Raw genomic sequence first — 18264 nt, forward strand, 5'->3', positions numbered from 1 at the left:
TAGATATCTATAGGGTGATATACCCTAACCTGCCAATAAAATTTATGTGAATTTGCTTGGGTTAGGCATTTTCCAGTTGTCAGATACCTTACACATTACACAAATAAGTCACTATGGTTAAAAGATCCTATATATCATGCTATATTTCAACAGAGATAAGTTCTCTACAAATACATACAATACCAAGATTTTGACAATATTAGCAATTATACATCACCTGTGTCGTGTGCACTTAAACCAGTTTAGGATGTCAGTACAACTGGTGTAGTAAATTTGATCAAAAGGATGTGGATATGACTCTTGCACTGTAACTGAATAACTGGGGAGAGACAGAGAGAGGCCAGACATATTATTAAGCAAGTGTTTTACGGTAATAATTACTGAAACAGATAAAACAATTGTGCTAACCAACAGTCTGTTCAGGAGTCAGAAATTATATTTTAGTCCATACTTTTTGTTTGCTTGTTTTCTATTTAATTTTGAACAGAGAGCCTTTTTTCAGAAGTATATACTGAATGTCTTTTACTGCTTTCTGCCAAAATATGAGTGTGGTGCCCTAGAAATAAATCTGTGCTCTGAAATCCAGAGCCTCCAGAGCTGTCAGTGGGGCCAGAGGAAGAGATCTTCTGCTGCAGCAGGGAAAAATATTGAATCACCCTAGAAAACTCTTGTGCAGACTGTTTGTGCTGGCAGCCTGTCAGTCTGTGGTTGCGTAAAAGAGTTAGAAAATATGGGAATGCGTGATCTCTCCCTCTTGTAGCACTGGTTCCCAGGAGCAGTCAAAACACTTGGTGAGTGTACAGCCCATCTGAATTTCCATGCCACCTTTGACCCCTCAGCACCTACTACAGGTTAACAACCACAATCTCCTCCTACTGCTATCACCTATACTGAGAGAAAACATATCCAGATCCATTCACTCCTCACTGCTCAGAACTTGCTCCCTGTTCTCCCTACTCCCTAAAAAGGCAAGCATCTCTAATTCGTCCAGCTGTAAGACAGCCTGACAAAACGTCTGTGCCTGCTTGTTGCTGAACACCACATCCAGCTTATCCATTTTTGCTGTGATCAGAGTTCATCCGTGAAGATCATTTTATAACAGAGCTGGTAGGTTTACAGCACTGCCACTGAGAGCAGCAGCAACAAACTTGTATCTGGAGGCTTTACTCTGCTGTAGCTGTATTCATTCCCCTGCTGCCCATTCTAAGAAACAGCACCAGTTTCAGGAAGTTCACTTGCAGCTCCTTCTCATTTCTGAGGCTTAAATAATTAGAGAAAGATAAAACTTTATTCAAAAACTGAATGTGCTTGATGAACATTTTTTCTTCTGCAGATTTTCATCATTTTATAAAGTTATGCTATGTAAACGTTGCTGTTTTTTGCCATTTTGTTTTCAGTACTTTATGTCTTCCCTCAAAACCTCTGTTATGGATAAAAACGATATACAATGTGGAGTAGCATCAAGTAATAACCTCAACTTGAGCCTGAATGTGGTAAACAGGTATTTAGTATGGTAACTTCATGTACCAAATATTGTATATACTCAATTGCATGCAAAGTTTCTGCTCCTACCCTTGCTTAACACAAGCTGAGATTAATTGCTGAGGAAAATCCTTAGGTGCATTTTTTTATATGCTGACTTTATAAAAAATGAAATACAAGTTTCAACTTTTTCTGCAAAGATTTAGCCATATCAATTGCACATAAATGTACAGTGGCTCAGCAGCATTCCCAGCATAAAATACAATTTACTTCCAGTGAAGACAATACTTATGTTTTCAAATGAACACTTAGACTAGCTCAGGAAATAGCTGATCAGTCATGGCCTTAATAAAATAACAGCAGTGAGACATTCAGGCCTTGTTTCACTACCACAATCTTCACTCAAGAAAAGTACAACAAATGCTTGCAGTTCAACCTCTGCTACCCACTGTGAGCATTCTACTTGCAATTAACATGAAATTCGTGAACAAATTGATTAACTAAATGCATGAATTTATAGCTGTATGTTACAAATTTCTGAACCTCATCAAAAAAATTAAACAACAAATCTTAATTTGGATTCCAAGAATGTTGAAAAGGAAAGAATCAGCATAATCAAATTTGGCCAAACTCCAATATGGCTAATTGCATTTTGCATATGTAAAAGCTCCTTTTCACTTAAATAAGAAAAAAGCTTTGATCCCTTTCTTGTCCTTAGATGGTTCTTTAACACTGCCTGTGCAACTGTTGTGGTTTTTGCATTCTAACTACTACCACAAAGATGGCTGCATTTCACTCCAGTATGAAAGTCTTTTACTTACCCTGAAGTTACTCTGCCCATGTGTTAGCATAAAATTTTATTCCTAGTTCATTATTCGATTGAAAGTTTTAAATCACTTAAAATGTGTTAAGTAAAACATACTAGTAAAACATACATTATTACAATCAGTATTTGTATCAAGTTTTCTGTTAAAGAAATTATTACCTTTCCCAGTGGCTACACACATTTGGATCTTCAAGATTCAAAGATAAAGTTGTCCCCAGCCAATGGTACAGGAGAATAATTGGGAATCCAAAAAGGGAGTTCAAATGAAGAAACATCTTTTCAAAAAGGTAGCCTGTAAAAAAATATATATAAATTTATGATTTATGAAGATATACAAATGATAAAGGAGCCAAAACTAACTAGTCATTTTATTAGGATATATATAATCAATGTTTTGGTGGTAAAAATCAGTGGGTACTTCAAGAAACACATGATGCCTGCCCAGCAGCAGTAAATACATGCCCATTTTTGGTAGAAAACAAATGGAATCATTTTGTGCAAGTGGCTGGGCAGCCATCACCAAATCGCAGTCAGTCAGACTCAGACCGCTTCATGGTGGTTGTCCTACCAGATAACTGATACAGACAGCTGCAGTTTAAAGGAAATGCTAGAGCCTCCTGAAGACCACAACAACAAAAATACCCCCATTAAAGATTTGGCTGACAACGTGTCATCAAAAAAGCCTGAACTTACTCAAAAAAGTGATTTGTGCTTCCCCATTGATGGATAGCAGCATCAACTTTTTCAAAACTGCAGATAAAGACCTTAGGCAGCTTCAGTTGATGTGGCACTTTCTGTTGAAACCATATCCCTGAAATTATGAACAGGTTTCACAATACAGCCTCTCTAAAGATGCCTAAGCACTGAAAACCTGGGCCAGCAAGGGTGCAGTGCCCAGTGTCTGCTCAGGAAAGGCTGCATCTCAATACCTGGTGCTACCTCAATTTTAGCTCATGCACAAAACACCTCCCCACAGGGGATAGGGAAAGGTGTCATATGATCTTCTATTAATTCTTCAAGATGTTAGACAACACTATTAGTAGGTGCAACATTAGTTCAAAATTAGTGCAAAAATGTTACAGTGCCTTTTATTAACTAGCGAATAATTCCTATGCAAACAAATTAATTAATGAGAGGAAGAGTTTCAATCAATTTGCTTTAAATCGTCAAAAGACAGTGTCTCATTTTATTCTAGTGTTATTGCTCTTTTAAGTCAAATTCCCCATATAGCCTGCATAAATATCTCCTTCATTACCAGTTTTACAATTCCCAAATAGAAAAAGCATTCTGCTCATAAATGAATTACCTTAATAACATAAAAATCTAGAAGACTATCTCAGTACTCTGAGTCTGTCTTAGATTTCAAGCAATGTTTTAATTTACATACCAAATCACGTAGAACTTGACTTACCTTAGATTTATAAATGCCAGAATGAAAGCTGGCAGAAGATAATCTGTAATGGCTCAAACTACCCTTCCTCCCCTTCTGGGAAACATTTGACCTTATATCTCAATTTTCAAACAAATTTTAACACTATATTTCTTCTGAGATAAAAAAAAAAAAGAGAGATAACTGAGTCTAATCTGCAGGATAATAAGAAGATAACTTCTGGTTAATGTACTTTTTTTCAAATATTACAAATACTTCTAACAAAGTAAAATAATTGAAAACAGAAATTTATTATTTTAAATATTGTAGAACAGGTAAGAGCAAAACAAACCAATTACTTATTTTAAGAGAAAACAGGCTACAAATCCATGAAAATAAGGAGATGGAATAGTCTTACTTTACAGGACCCTCTTCAGAAGTCGACATAAAAAAACTCAGAAGGAAAATACTGTATTTAAGATAGTTGGGAATGCAGAGATGATCCCATATTGCTAAATCTCTCTTGAAAAATCATGGCTGCTGAAGGACATTTCACGGTCATAACTGTTTCTCTGCATAGCAGAGTAGCCAATGTGGAGTTGTTTAAGAAGGAATAAAAGCAGATGTATTTTCAACTAATAATTTCAAGAAAGTGGCCATTTCCCTCATTAGAAATAGTCACTTTGATTATGCAGACTGTAAACTGTATTTCTTTTTTTTTCTTCTTCTCAACTTCAGTAATTTTCCTTTTGGATACATTTAATGAAGTATAAAATTAATGAAATAAAATTTAAAAAAAAAAATTTGCATGAACCCCCTAGTGTACAACTTGATTGCATTCCCGATCTTTCGCTTAATTATTAAGGAAAATCAAAACAGAAAATCAGCACCACTGATTAGCATTGCTAAAGTGTTTATATTAGCAATAAAAAATGCAGATGACTGATTTAACTCTTGATGTCTTCAGTTAGCACTGAGATACCCTTTGCAGAAATTCACTTTTCTTCTTACATTTTGCTTAAACCATCTCACCCAATAATACATCAGTGTCCTCACTATCTACATCCAGTGTACCTTGATTTAAGCAATTCAAATGTTCAGGCTGCAGGACGCCTTATCTCTGTAAATCAGTGATTAGTAGAAGTGAGAGGGAAATAATAACACACACTAAAACTGACAGCTCCTCTGGCCTGCTACATAATATTGTGTAATTCATGTTCCCAAGCCATAAACTCTATCAGGCATCTACAGAAAACTTGAAAATCTAATTACCCTAAAACTTGGAGTAAAAGCCATCTTCATTTGCATTCGAGAAGGACCTTTAAGGTAAGTCCTGTGCAGTGAGGTGACAGTCTGTTTAGATCAGACATATCTCTGTTTCCATGGGCTTTAATGCAGTCTAATAAATCACAGTTTTAAAATGTGAAGAAAGCAATACCACTGCATGAAGCATCTGCAGATTATTCCCATACGCTTCTGTGCTCCTATTAAATATACTTAGCTCATGATACATCTACTTTATCAAATCAAGATATTAATAGCCATCAATAACAGCCATATTAACAAATTGAACATCCCAAGGCATATTGTAATTACTAACAAGCTCATTTTTAAGATGAAATAACAGGTGTATCCTAAAAATATACTCCCCAAAATTATGAATACTCGCCTAAAACACTTCAAATGTGAGCATCTACATGAACTACATTAATCCCACCAGTAAGCAGATGAAAAAGCCTGTATGTATATGATATATAGGCATAAAGAAAGCTAACAAGTGCTGTCATCTGAGATTTTTAGGCACTTTCTCTGTGAACACCAGCAGTGTTGATACTCTGGACACATTCTGGTTTGTTATTGTTTTTTCTATACAATGTAGGATCAAAACCAGAATAAGTAAAAAAAAAAAAAAAGAAAGAAAAAGAAAAAAAAAAAGAAAAATCATTTTCCTCTGACTACTGAATACTGAGATGTGATTTCAAATGAGTTTCTCTGCCTGCTTCAAGCAGGGCTACAAGCATGACACAGAGACACAGCTATTCCTTAGACTGGTCTGCACAAAAGGTAAATGGGTGGAACTGGGGGAGAAGGGGAAGATAAAGCAATGCAAAGCAAAAAGTGAAGCTTGCTCAAGGCTGTGAACAAATTTTTTATGGTCAGCAAAATCAAACCTTGCTGGTGAATCAAGCAGGATTAGAACTGCACTGGCAACAAAGAATACGATGATACAGTTGCTAAAATGACATAATGCACCCAAGACTGAGGGAAATGCTGATGTAGCTTTCTCATTAGTTTTGCAAAAGCATTTTTACACTGCAATATAAAAAATGCAGCAGGAATATACAGTTTAATTAGAGGATGAACTTCAGGATATCAAGCTCTTTCTATACTCTGTTGTGATATCTGGAAAATTTTACAACACATAGTTCTGTCTTTTTGCAGTGGCACAGCATGATATGTCAAACAGTGTTCTCTGGGCTGCAGTTCAATGGGTTGTTTAAATTGCACTTACACTGCATTATTCTCTATGTACAGTAAATCCTATTTTAAAAAATCTTCATTCTGTCCGTCACAGATGAACTCTGACTGAATTTGTAAACTGCATAGTCACTACTAAAGATTCTGTTGCTGATAGCTCTGCCCTTACGATCTCAAGGCCGTGAAAAAGGAAGGGGCCCATAACAGACTGCTACCAGCATGTAGAAATTACAGCCCCAGATGAGATAAAGACATTCTGTAAAGATCTTCTGGTGAATTTTTTGGTCCTTTAGTTCCTACTTAGTGTTCCTGATACCTTCATGCTGTTCTCACTCCCAAGGTTCAGATCCTCTACCAGATCCACAATTTGTTTATAAAATCATCTCTTACACGGCTGATGTCAAGTGAAGCAAAATCTGAGCCTGACCTAATCTTGTCAATAATGATTAGTCCCATGTTAAATTCTATGAAGAAAATCTGATTGCTTTCATTGATTGCATTAGAAAATTAATAGACGGAAGAGCAGAAAGCAGTTCTCCTTTGGAAATCAGTTGGATAATGTCACATGAAATCTCACTCATAAAATAAATACAAACTAACCTTGAATAGCAGCATTATCACATAAACCCTAGATGTTTGGAAAAACTTAAAAAAAAAAAACCCAAAAAAAACCCACAACAATCACACCATCTCACCACAAGTGACCATCTCTTCTTGAATGCTCAAAATATGTCACTCCAAAGACATCATTGCTGGTTAGGGGAGCACAGAAGAGACCAAACTACCATTCATCTTCAAAGCTGAGATTTTTCTCGACAGAACATGTGAAATTTGGGCAGTTTGCTAAATGATAACTCAAAATGGCCTAAACTGAATGGCTCTTTCAGAACCTGACCATCAGAGATGACAAGGCCCTTTCTCGGTGCAGGTTAAAAAAGATAACACTCTTGTGCTTCTTTAAAATGTTAATGCACAGATAAATTGTTCTGACAGACCACTTCAACAATATCCTAACAACTTGACTTGCTTGCTGAATATGCTAATTGTATAAGTAGCCATAAAATGCAGTAATCCAATCACTAAGCTCACTCCACAAGAGAAGATATTCATTTTCTGATTTCACATCCTAGTACACCAAAGCAACAGTCCCTCCAGGTTTCAACTTCAACTCATTTATTCTTCTGCAAGATCTTTCACAACAGAAGTCCCTCGGGATGGCAGTCATTTATGCCAATTGCCTACAAGGCAATTAGCAATATCCCACAGTACTCAATCAATGAAGAAGAGGGTTTCCATAAGACATTTAAGGACAGCTATACCTCCGATGGAGTCTCAAACCTCAGTTAGTACATTTAAGATTCAAAGTGAAAAGAAATGAAAATTTTTAAGAGTCCAAAGCTTTTCTGAGACAGACCATGAGCAGTTAAATGAAAAAATGACTTCAGACTGATACCTGAGAAATAATCAAATAAAAGGCTGAATATGCTGGAACAGGTCTTTTTCAGAAGCATTTTCCTTCTTTTTTCAAGGACTATACTATGGAGGAAAAAAATAATTAATGTATCACTGTTTTTCCTTTATTTTTCTGTTTCTTTTTAATTATCAGTTGCTTCTAAGAAAGAAAGGAACTTATGTAATAGTAATGTCTGTCTATATGAATTGGCTTAGTGCCTCAAAAATTCCAAATCTATTGCTCATTTAAATTGAAATTAATAGAGACCAAGTTCCAGAGTACCCATTTGACAACCTGCAGATCTAAAAGGAGCCAGGCATTATTTGTCTGTAAGTTCTGGAAATATCTGTTTTGGAATCTATGGTGTCAGTACACTTTAACTAATGAAATAATTCATAGGCTGCATCTCTGAACTACTCATTCTTTAAAGAAAAGAAAGAAAAAGTGGAATAATATTATCTTAAATAACAGAAAGCATCTGTCAAACTGCATTTTGGAACAGGCACTTTCTTAAGCATGAAAACTTTCAAGGGCTGGAGTAGCTGGCCAGTGTCACACTACATATTGTTTCAGAATTGTCTATCAAATTATTAGAGGCTCTGTGTCCAAGTGGAGGCCAGTTATAATTGGTGTCCACCAGGAACTTGTATTGGGATTGGTACTCTTTAACATCTTTATAAACAACCTGGATGACTGGGTTGAGTGCAGTCTCAACTGCAGGAAGTTGACACCAAGCTGAGAGGTACAGCTGATGGAATGGAATGAAGGGATCCAGGGGACATGCACAAGCTTGTGAAGTGGGCCCATGTGAGCCTAATGAGATTCAACAAGAACAAATGCCAGGGGCTGCACTAGGTGAGGGCAATCCCAGGTGTGCATACAGACAGTGAAAAGAATACGTAGGGAGTGGAGAAGGATGAGAGGGTTCCAGTGGATGAAAAGCTGGACATGAGCCAGCAGTACGTGCTTGCAGCTCAGAAGACCAACAGTATCCTGAGTTGCACTTAAAAAAGGAGTGGCAGCAGGGAGAGGGGAGGATTGTCTCTCTCTACTTTGCCCTTGTGAGGGCCCATCTGCAGTACCGTGTCCAGCTTTGGAGCCACCAGCACAGGAAAGATGTGGAACTGGAGTGGGTCCAGAGGAGGCCATGAAGATTATCAGAAATGTTGAGAAAGCTGAGCTTGTTCAGTCTAGAGAAGAGAAGGTTCTGGGGAGACCTCATTGCTTATGAACAGGAAGGAGACAGACTTGTTTTCTCTGACAGAGACAGGACAAAGGAGAATGGTTTTAAACTAAAAGAGAGGAGATTTAGATCAGGTGTTAGGAGGAACTTCTTTATTCAGAGGGCAATGAGGCCCTGGCACAGCTGCCCAGAGAAGCCGTGGTGCCCCATCCCTGGCCAGGTGGGATGGGGCCCTGGGCAGCTGAGCTGGGTTGGGGCTGGGTGGTTTTTGAGGCCCCAAGCCATTCTATTATACCACGATACAATGAAATTGTTGAACTGGAATTAAAAGGAACAAAAGAAGGTAATTTCACAGATTGGAAGAATCAGAAATTCTCAACTTTCAGCTCTATATTAGCTATGCTGCCCAGTGTTGCAGCAGAGTCCCAGACAACTGGAAACTGAAGCATTTCCTGCTCATTCACCTGCTTGCAAACAAAAGAGAGCTATTCCATCACTATAGTGAACTGCATTTTATACGACTCAGTACGTTCCTGTATGTCACTCATCAGTATCCTGTTCAAGACATATTCTTACTGTAGAAGATCAAATTGAAGTTTCTGGATTCTTAAAAAAAAAAAAAACAAGGCTCTCTTTGGACCATCAAATTCACTTACAGTTATGCAGCATTTTCACTATACAGTCAAAATGACCACAGGCACTAAACTGTCAAGGATGACATATCCATTTATCAATCCCCTTCTCTCACCTACCAGTGTTAAGAGGAAAAGAAAGTTCAGTGGAAGTCAAGTTTGCATGGGGAAGGAGGCATGGAAAAGAACAAATGCCAGCATGCCAGATCCTTTGCAGATGGACTCATTATTATTCCTCTGGGGCAGGCTGCCAAACATCACAGGCATGGGGTCCTTTCACTGTATGTCATTTTGCACTAAACCAGAGCATTGTTGACATTAAAAGATTTTACATTATTTTCAGGAAGATGACAAATGCAGATCCTGAGCATGCAAGGTCATGATCATTAAGGTTACCTGTTGCACATGTGTGAATGGCATATGGAGAACATCTGAAGATTATTCACACAGGAAGCTGCACAGATGAACTGTTAGCAAATAAATCTTTCAGCTAAAAGTGCTGTCCAGCTCTTTTCCAACTAGATGAAAAAACACGCAATAAAGACAGTTGTCTTTATTAAGGCTGCCTAGAATCCAAGACAAAGTATCTGAAAAGTGCAACTTTAGAAGATGAACAGTGGCTAGAACATAAATCCTGATATAAATCTTTACACAAGAAACATTAGGTGGACTATATAAAATGATGTCAAGAAGGTGTACTTCATATCTGTTTCTAGTCTGGGTATCACTGAAGAATGATTTATTGTTTTAACATTCAGCTCTTATTTAAAAAAAAAAAAAAAGAAACACAAGTTCCTCAAGATGTTCAATATTCTTTTATCCCAAGCCAAATAATTTAACAAGAGTAAGAGATGGTTAAAGAAGCTACATGTGGGATGAGTAAGGACAAAGAAAAGGAAATTACTTCTGAGAATAATTTATACTTGACCAGTTTGGTAAATAGATCACTGAAAAATGTTAACAGCCTGTGTCCATACTGGATAGTAGCATTATCTCAGGCTCAGAATTTTAGGTAATCACAACCTATGGCTTTTTACCATGGAAGAACTCAGGACCAAGAGTAGTCCATGTGCAGTGAAGAGCATGCAAAAGCCTGGCTTTAGAAAGACAAACTTTAATTGCCGTACCTTTCTGCTAAGGTTTGTATGGATATTCAGACATTACTGTTTCTGTGCAAGCTATTGCAGCTGTGGTCTGCAAAGAGGTTCAGATTGTCCTCCTTTTCCATTCCCTCTCCACAGCTGCTGATGGCCCCAGGGCTGGCCAGCTGCTCCTGGGGAAAGCCACCAGCCACATTTTGGAAATAAACAGCAGCGGGACACAGGAATGTGCAAGAGCCAGGATCTGGCTGCTTCCTTCCCCCAGGCTGGGACAAGGCCATCAGCACAGGGAACCGTTGTGGTCTGGGGACAGGCACCAGGCACAAGCCTGAAAGGGTCAGCAGGCATGGGGCTATGCAGAGATGCATCAGTGGCTTTCGGTCTGTACCTAGATGGCACCAGTCAGCACTGGGCATCCTTCCCAGGATAGCTGTTGATGGATAGTAGTAATGAAAGTAAATACTATACTTTTTAAGACAAGCGATACAGTCCAGGACTTGATCTAGAAACCATATCCAGACTTCTTCACTCCCTTTTCCTATTTTTAATCGAATAATGTAGTCCTTACTGGACTGTCAGTCTGTTTAATTGTACAGATGAAGGCTAGAGAGCTAAGATGCATGTGTTTAGAGAAAATTATTTCTCAAGCTAGATGTCACTGGCATGTATGAAAGCTCTGTTTTAACAGAATAACTTGGTAAGAAATCTTTACTGAATGTTTAACATAGTCCCCTAATAAGATATAAGATAACATCACCAGACATCTGATATCTTTTTTTTTTTTTTTTCCCCAAGGATATTATATTCATGGATGCAACTGTGAAAACTTTGTGGTTGCTGACAAGTTGCCTGGAACAATCCTGTGGTTGCCTAAATACACCAATTCCCTGGTTCCACTTATGCGGAAATTCTCATTCATAGTTTTACCCTCTCTTGACCGTAGCTTTTGTGCACTTTATTTTCCTATTATCTCAAGCACCAGCCTTCCAGACACTGTATCCAACATTTTGCTAGTGCATAAAAGAGTACAACCACAGGACCCAGACAATTCCTTTGGCTTCCTATTCATTTAGGATCTATTTCAAATGTGTCTGCCTTCTATAAAAGTCTTTTGCTTTCTTGTTTCAGCTCTCTTCAAAGACCTCCTCTGTTTTTTCCTTCCCCAATTACATGCACGTTCTCTTTTTCCACATACACTTCCACATACATTAGATTCTTTTCCTTCCCAGACACAGCCTCTGTCAACACTGACAAAAATCTTCAGTCTGCAGTTCCCCTTCAGACAGCTTTTCACTGGACTCTTTATGAACATCACATGTAAAAACATACTCATATTCTTGTTGCTAATAAATTTTGTAATTTGTGAACAAATTTGCTGCTAACACTCCTTCAATACATTTATCTTTGAAATGTCATTTTTATGTAACATTCAACAGCAAATAAAACTGTTATTTCAGATAGCTTCTGTTTCATGATTTAGACTGGACATTTCATTCCTGTAAATTCTCAACAAAGCACTTTGGACAAACTACCACAGGACAGTCTTTAATTTTCAAAGAAAAAAAAAAAACCAAACCACAAAAAAAGTTGCCATCTCATTTTAACAGTCTATGTAGCACTGAAACATTTCAATGCATTATTTACTAGGTTTTGTCTTCCACTTTCAGCAATCCAGTTCAAAGCGCCTATGATTCACTGCATAAGACCTCCCTTCTCACAACAAAGCAAACCCAAAGCACCCTGAGAGAAGAATGGGGAATCCATAAGTGTCTTAGCTCACATTTCATTCGTTCATTTCTTCTACCTTTTATTTTGGCTTTGTAATAGTTAGAATGGATATAGCATTCCTCCATTCTTACTCAAAGGGGAAAACTGAGGACTATAGTGCAAACCAAAAGAGCCTAAATAATTCTATTTAATAAAACCACAGTTAAAGGAGCAAATCACATTCTCTTGAAGTCAATGACACTACAGGATAACTTGCTGAGGCCATTTTACACAGTGAGAAACATGTTAGGATCAACCATGGGAGCTCTTTTGGAGTTGCTACTGGATAGAATAATTGGAACTGAATCTATAAACCAACATATGCAAGACCAGACCCATTTTCTTGACTAGTCGTCTCATTTCTTACTTATTCTCCTCCACTATAGCTAAAATACTACATATGAAGTCCCTAATGAGATGCTGTCAAGTGATCACATTATGTCTATTTATAGTGGTGGTTGGTTGCTCTACTTCATTGCTTCTGCTCTAGGAGAGCCTGGGTATGACTTAATTTTACTCTGTATACCCTTGATAAAGCCTATGAGTATCTGTGGTTATGAAAACACTGCTTGTATTTGTGAGCCTTCTATTTAAATAATCTCTGTCCTTTTCTTACTAGCTTATTTGATTTCCACTGCTCCCTGACATTACAGGGTAACAACCTGGATCGGTGTCCCATCTGTGGCCTGTTATACCTGCAGACATATAAGCAAGCAGTTATGGAACAGCTGGACATTCAAGATACCTAAACTCAATACTTTATTCTTAAAACTAACAAATAAAAAAAGCATTGCAAACTTAAAAAAACATGTTTACAGTTACATAGTTTTAGTGCTTAGTCTCGCAATTTGTCAAAAGAGAAGAAAAGATATTCCTGGAGAGAAACTCAGCTTGACAGTTGCCTGAGGGCACAGGAGGGATCTCTCTTCTGTAAGTTTGAGTGTGTGCACACATATATGCATGTGGGTGCCTATGTATACACAAAGGTAAATGCGCACAGAGTAGCATAGATTCACTATACTTCTAGCTACGTAACTGAAGCTGAAAAGCAAGGTGCTGTTTATTAAAGAAGAAATACCACCTTGAAGAAATAAAACTGCTACCAACACTAGTGATTGGTAGTAACAAAACACGTTCTTTCCTTGAATGACCAAGTAAACAGCTGTGCACCTTATGCATTAAAAAATCTTTGATAATGAGTCATTTCATATCCAACTTTCCAGTAGCGATTTATATCAATTTCAGTTTTCTCTCACCTCAACTTTGAAGACATCCCAAATCATTAAATTTTTAAATTCATTTATTTTAATGATGAACCAGACTCTTCTTTAAAAAGAGTGCCTGGTTCATCATTAAAATAAACTAATGAAGGCAACTGCCTTAGACACTCTAACAATCAAAAGAAGACCTTTTTAATTTTAATTATTATTTTTTTCAAGATAATTTTTCCTATTAAAATATGTTAATTTACTTTGGTTCCAGGTTATCTGAAACCTTCCTAAAAATGTCTGCTGCTAATTCCAGCCAAAAGCAGTGTAATTTGAAGCTAGAAGAATCAAGACTGCATTTTTATTAACTTGAGCACAAGCTCCTAAATCCCTCAGATTGTTATCCTTTAGGACACATGTTGCATTCTTTAAATCTGTACCTCTTTACAGTATGGGTTTCAAAAGGACAACAGTCTCATGAGCACATATTTGTCATTACAAAAATGGCCTGTTGATAGCATACTCTGATACAGCACCTTTAGTGACAAGGCATCCTATTCAGAGATCTAATTTTTGCAGACATTTGTATGCCAAATTCAGAAAACCTCTATGGTGGTGGGTTTAATGAGGTACTTTGTTATTCTCTGTAATAAAAATTAAAAGAGAGACGGAATTCTTCAGCTTAATTGCCACATCTGTTATTAGGCACTTTACTGTGATTGACTAGAGCGAATGTATCAGAGATTGTGCCAGAAAACAAGCAAACTTTGTAAGTAGAGTTATAAGTCATAGCCCAAGTGGTGTTAGCAGCATCTCTGTTACATCTTCTACTGCTGCTCAGTTAAAATTACAGGAACACTGGCTTTGGTTCAGACATTCATCAGAAAAAAAAAAAAAAGGAGAGTTGTGCTTTTTTTTTTTTTTTTAATGGAAATACAATGGATTCACAATGAAAGAAATGCGATGGTCACCTGAGTGCAGGAATAAATCACCTCTCATTAATTAATGAGATATAAACAATCCATAGAACCAGACAGGTCAAAATTTCACATTCAGTAGTACATAGGCTTTCAAGTTTGCTAACAGATGAGCAGCCAGCTGAGAGAGCAGTAAAAGCCAGTGTAGAATTTGCAGAGGGACTGGGCAGTCAGTCACAGTCAAAGAGCTTCTGGGTAGAACAGAGATGACACGGACACTCTCCTTTGATCAGTGTAGAAATTAGGGATGACACGTGAACTAAGTCATGGAACTACTTGCTCCCTCTGAGATCCTGATCAGCCCAACAGCTCAAAGCTTAGCCAAGTGCATTGTACAGGAGTAGCAAACCAGCCTACAACTTCACAGGAGGGGAAAACCAAAGCCAATGTAAGTGCAAGCAATGAGAGGAGACACCCCAGTGCTGGGAGGAAGCTGATGGAAGAATACTGCATGATGCTGACAGCTGACTTTTGATGGCTGAAGACTCAGATTCATGTATAATTATACCTGGTGAAAAATCCATATGCAGCTGGAGCATGACTACTATTGCACTATTTTTACTACAAGCTGAATTCATATTGGATCTAAAATCTATGTGGTTCGAATCTAACAGTCCTGATGTAATAGCAAAATGACTCTGAGCTTACTAAGGCATTCTCCCTCGACTAACTGCTCTTTTTCAACTTTATTCCCTTTTACTAAGTGCACAGAAATAAATGTTGCTATTGTTAGCAAGGAAGATGGACAGACCACCTGTCAAATTGCTTGAAATTACTTCTTTTATTCAATTTCATACATACAGGAGCAAAGAATTATTTGACCTTCCTTACTGATTTTTCTGTGCCATTCTAGAGACTGAGAAGAAAGGTAGGAATGGATGGAAGAGCAATGAAAACTCTACTGATATCTATTGCATCCACTCCTCAAAGGCAGAAGGATGCCCTTTTGTTGAAAGCTAAAGCAAAGCTGTCTACCGTGAGCTGGGGCAAAAGATAGGCACTTCGTTCAAACCAATCTATCAGCTGCCTTGGGAACTAATCCATAATAAATTTTTCTTCTCTCTGGAGAGCAGACTGAGATACTCAGATTCACTCCCTCCAGGAGTGACCAGTTTTTGGAAAGAGTATTCCCTGCCTTGTGAGATGAGCCAGGGCAGATGTTCTCTCACTGTCTGAAGGTCTTTGTTGTGCTCTCAGAAGCTCAAGGCTGATCCAGATTATAAGATGTTCTAGCAAGTTCCTGAGTGGTTCCCTACCTTGGGAGTCTCTTTGCTCTTATGTGACTCTTGCAAATAGCGCTCAATAGAAGTGCTATCTCCCTTAACCTCTTAAATTTAGCAGAAGATAGGATTTCATTTACTTAAGCACATTTACTTCTAGGAATATGTCAATAAATTATCTCACATACCATACTTTTTTCGGCAAAACTCTCTCCAAGAGCTAGAACATTTTTTTTCCAATGCTGCAAGGCTTTTTGTTCATAAGACTACTATCGAGAGCCACATTATATATGTATTTAGACTCCTGTCTAGATTTTGTGTTTAATTTCATAATTTTCATAAAATCAACAGCAGAGTGGAAAATAGAAGGGCTTCCTAATGCATGTTGTCAGTGTACCCCTAGGATTCAATGCTTCCAGTTCACTATTTTGCCACATTAAGCTTGCCTTAGCTGTAGCATTGTTATAATCATAGAAGACAGATTTTGGGGTCTTAGACTTTCACAAAGTAATTCCCATATGGAGTCTCATGCCAGTTTTGTTGTTTTTTTTTTTTTTTAAATAAATTTGGATCATGTCAGTAGAAGCAGATAATGCCTTCTTATCTGCCTGTTTTTTCGTTTATTTTTCCCACTGGTATTCCTTTTGTAAACTGTCATGAAGAAAAACACACATACATGCCTAAGAAAAAAAGATTCATGTACTAAATCTTAGGTATTTCTCTGGTGCAATACAATAGAAATACTAGAAATAGCAATACAACAGAAAGCAAGGTAATTTTTGGAAGTCTAGTAAGAGACTATCACAGGAGAGGAAGAGGAAGCTTCAAGTACATCTTAAGATGCAGCCTCCAGAGATACTTCTGAATGCCAGTAAACATTTTTGGAGTGACTGCAGTGGACTTCTACTTCATTCCAAAAAATTTTTACCAAATAACAAGAGGCAGAAAGCTACATCTTCAATCAATTACATCTTCTACCACTGCCACAGGAGAAAGGGCATTTCCTTCCTGCATCCCATACTACTTTAGCAAACCAAATCAAACAAAAAACTATTTGCTGAAGTTGATTCACTGTCAAAATAGAAGTCAACTTATAAAAAGGGTGGGGTTTGCATAGAAAGCTTGACAATCTTCAAAGAAAAAAAAATTTTTTTACTATATCTTAGTGATAACAAGGACACCAAATTGGGATGTTTATTGAAATCACTGCATTTCTGATGTTCACTTACTACCTAGGATGCAATCACTGCATCCTTTGAGGTTCAACTCCTGGCTGTTGTTATACATACATAATGCAAATAGATGTAAACAAGCATCAAGAAAGAACGGAGCACATCTTAAAAGTGCATTAAACTTGCAGAAATCTCTGAAGTGGGTTATAGAGATGGAAAATTCTACAGACAGCAACAGGAGTACTTACAGTGAAGAACTATGCCCCTTGCTATGATTTTGGTTTGCTTTATAACACTTACTGAACCACTCTTTTTACTCAGTAATTTAAAGTGCATTTTTTGTGATTTCACAGTTTAGGGAGCTTGCCCAGAACAAGTGAAATGCGCTTCTATTCACAGCTACTTTATGTCTTAAAGTGTGAAGCTCCACAGCATAGCTGTAGAAGAACATTTACAATACCTAGTGCTCTAGATCCAAAGAGACTCTGAATCACAGGGGGTATTAATGATGCTATGTGTTCTCAGCAGAGTGCATGACTGACTTGTCAATTCATCTTTTCCCTAAAAGAAAAGTTAATAATCTATTCAGAGACTAGTTGTCTTGGGTGTAGAGGCAGCGCTGGACCTCCATATGCTCACACACCCAACAGCGCATTACCTGAGCAAAGCAGGAGGATGTGTTTGCACACCTCACCTCAGCTAGCCCTGCCTCCACTGATTTCACTTGAGCAATGACTTTATCCAATGCAAGTGGGAACATCAGGCCCTCAGCCTCTGCTCTCAGGCCTTTTATTTGAGAAGAAGGGAAAACAAAATTTAAAACACATATGTTAGCAGATAGCATAATTTTTCATGACATCTACTCCTCAGTTTTAAATGCGCACTTCAGACTCTCTGGCAGACACCCTTCAGTAACAGTTGTTATTTACGATACCAGTCTGGAGGAAAAAGGAAAAAAAAAGAAAAAGATTAAAAGATCGAGTTACTCTTCACTTCCAAACAAGCCTGGCCACAGCTGTACACCAGATTCTGAGCAACTGCTCTCCAAGCAGACAACGGGGCTTCTGTCTCCCCGCAGGGTTTGCTCGGGTCACCCACCCTCACACACCATGGGCCTGGGCAGTGCCATGGCGTGGCAGGAAGAGCCACGGGTGAAAGGGAGCTCTGGACTCTGGGGAGCAGCGTACCAACAGCCCCCGGTGCTGCCCATGGTGAGGGCATAGGGGCAGAGGGGACTGAATTGATTTTTCTCAGAGTTCTCTTGATTGTGGAGGCAATGAGGGAGGGCTGCCAATGGTGCCGGGCCCAGTGCAGGCAAGGCCCTGCAGGCTGGGCGTCACTGATCAGTGCAGCGCCTGTGCAGACCATCCACTCCCAGCTCTGTGGAGAACTCTGTA

General features: G+C 38.1%; 1 protein-coding gene across 6 annotated transcripts in view; it reads right to left on the reverse strand.

Moving 5' to 3' along the window:
• Window positions 1-18264, reverse strand: part of MEGF10 (multiple EGF like domains 10) — a 95839-nt gene that overhangs the window by 68157 nt on the left and 9418 nt on the right. For 5 of the 6 annotated variants that reach the window (XM_048932292.1, XM_048932294.1, XM_048932291.1 and 2 more), the window contains exons 2-3: window positions 2468-2600; window positions 218-319 (exon numbers count right to left, since the gene is read on the reverse strand). In XM_048932292.1, the coding sequence (XP_048788249.1) occupies window positions 218-319; window positions 2468-2583 (218 nt within the window). In that variant the 5' untranslated portion in view covers window positions 2584-2600. Of the gene's footprint in view, window positions 1-217; window positions 320-2467; window positions 2601-3001; window positions 3065-18264 lie in introns of those variants that run through there. The other variant, XM_048932296.1, reaches the window with a different exon arrangement.

The sequence above is a fragment of the Lagopus muta genome, chromosome Z (assembly GCF_023343835.1).
Source record: "Lagopus muta isolate bLagMut1 chromosome Z, bLagMut1 primary, whole genome shotgun sequence".
Classification (NCBI taxonomy): domain Eukaryota; kingdom Metazoa; phylum Chordata; class Aves; order Galliformes; family Phasianidae; genus Lagopus; species Lagopus muta.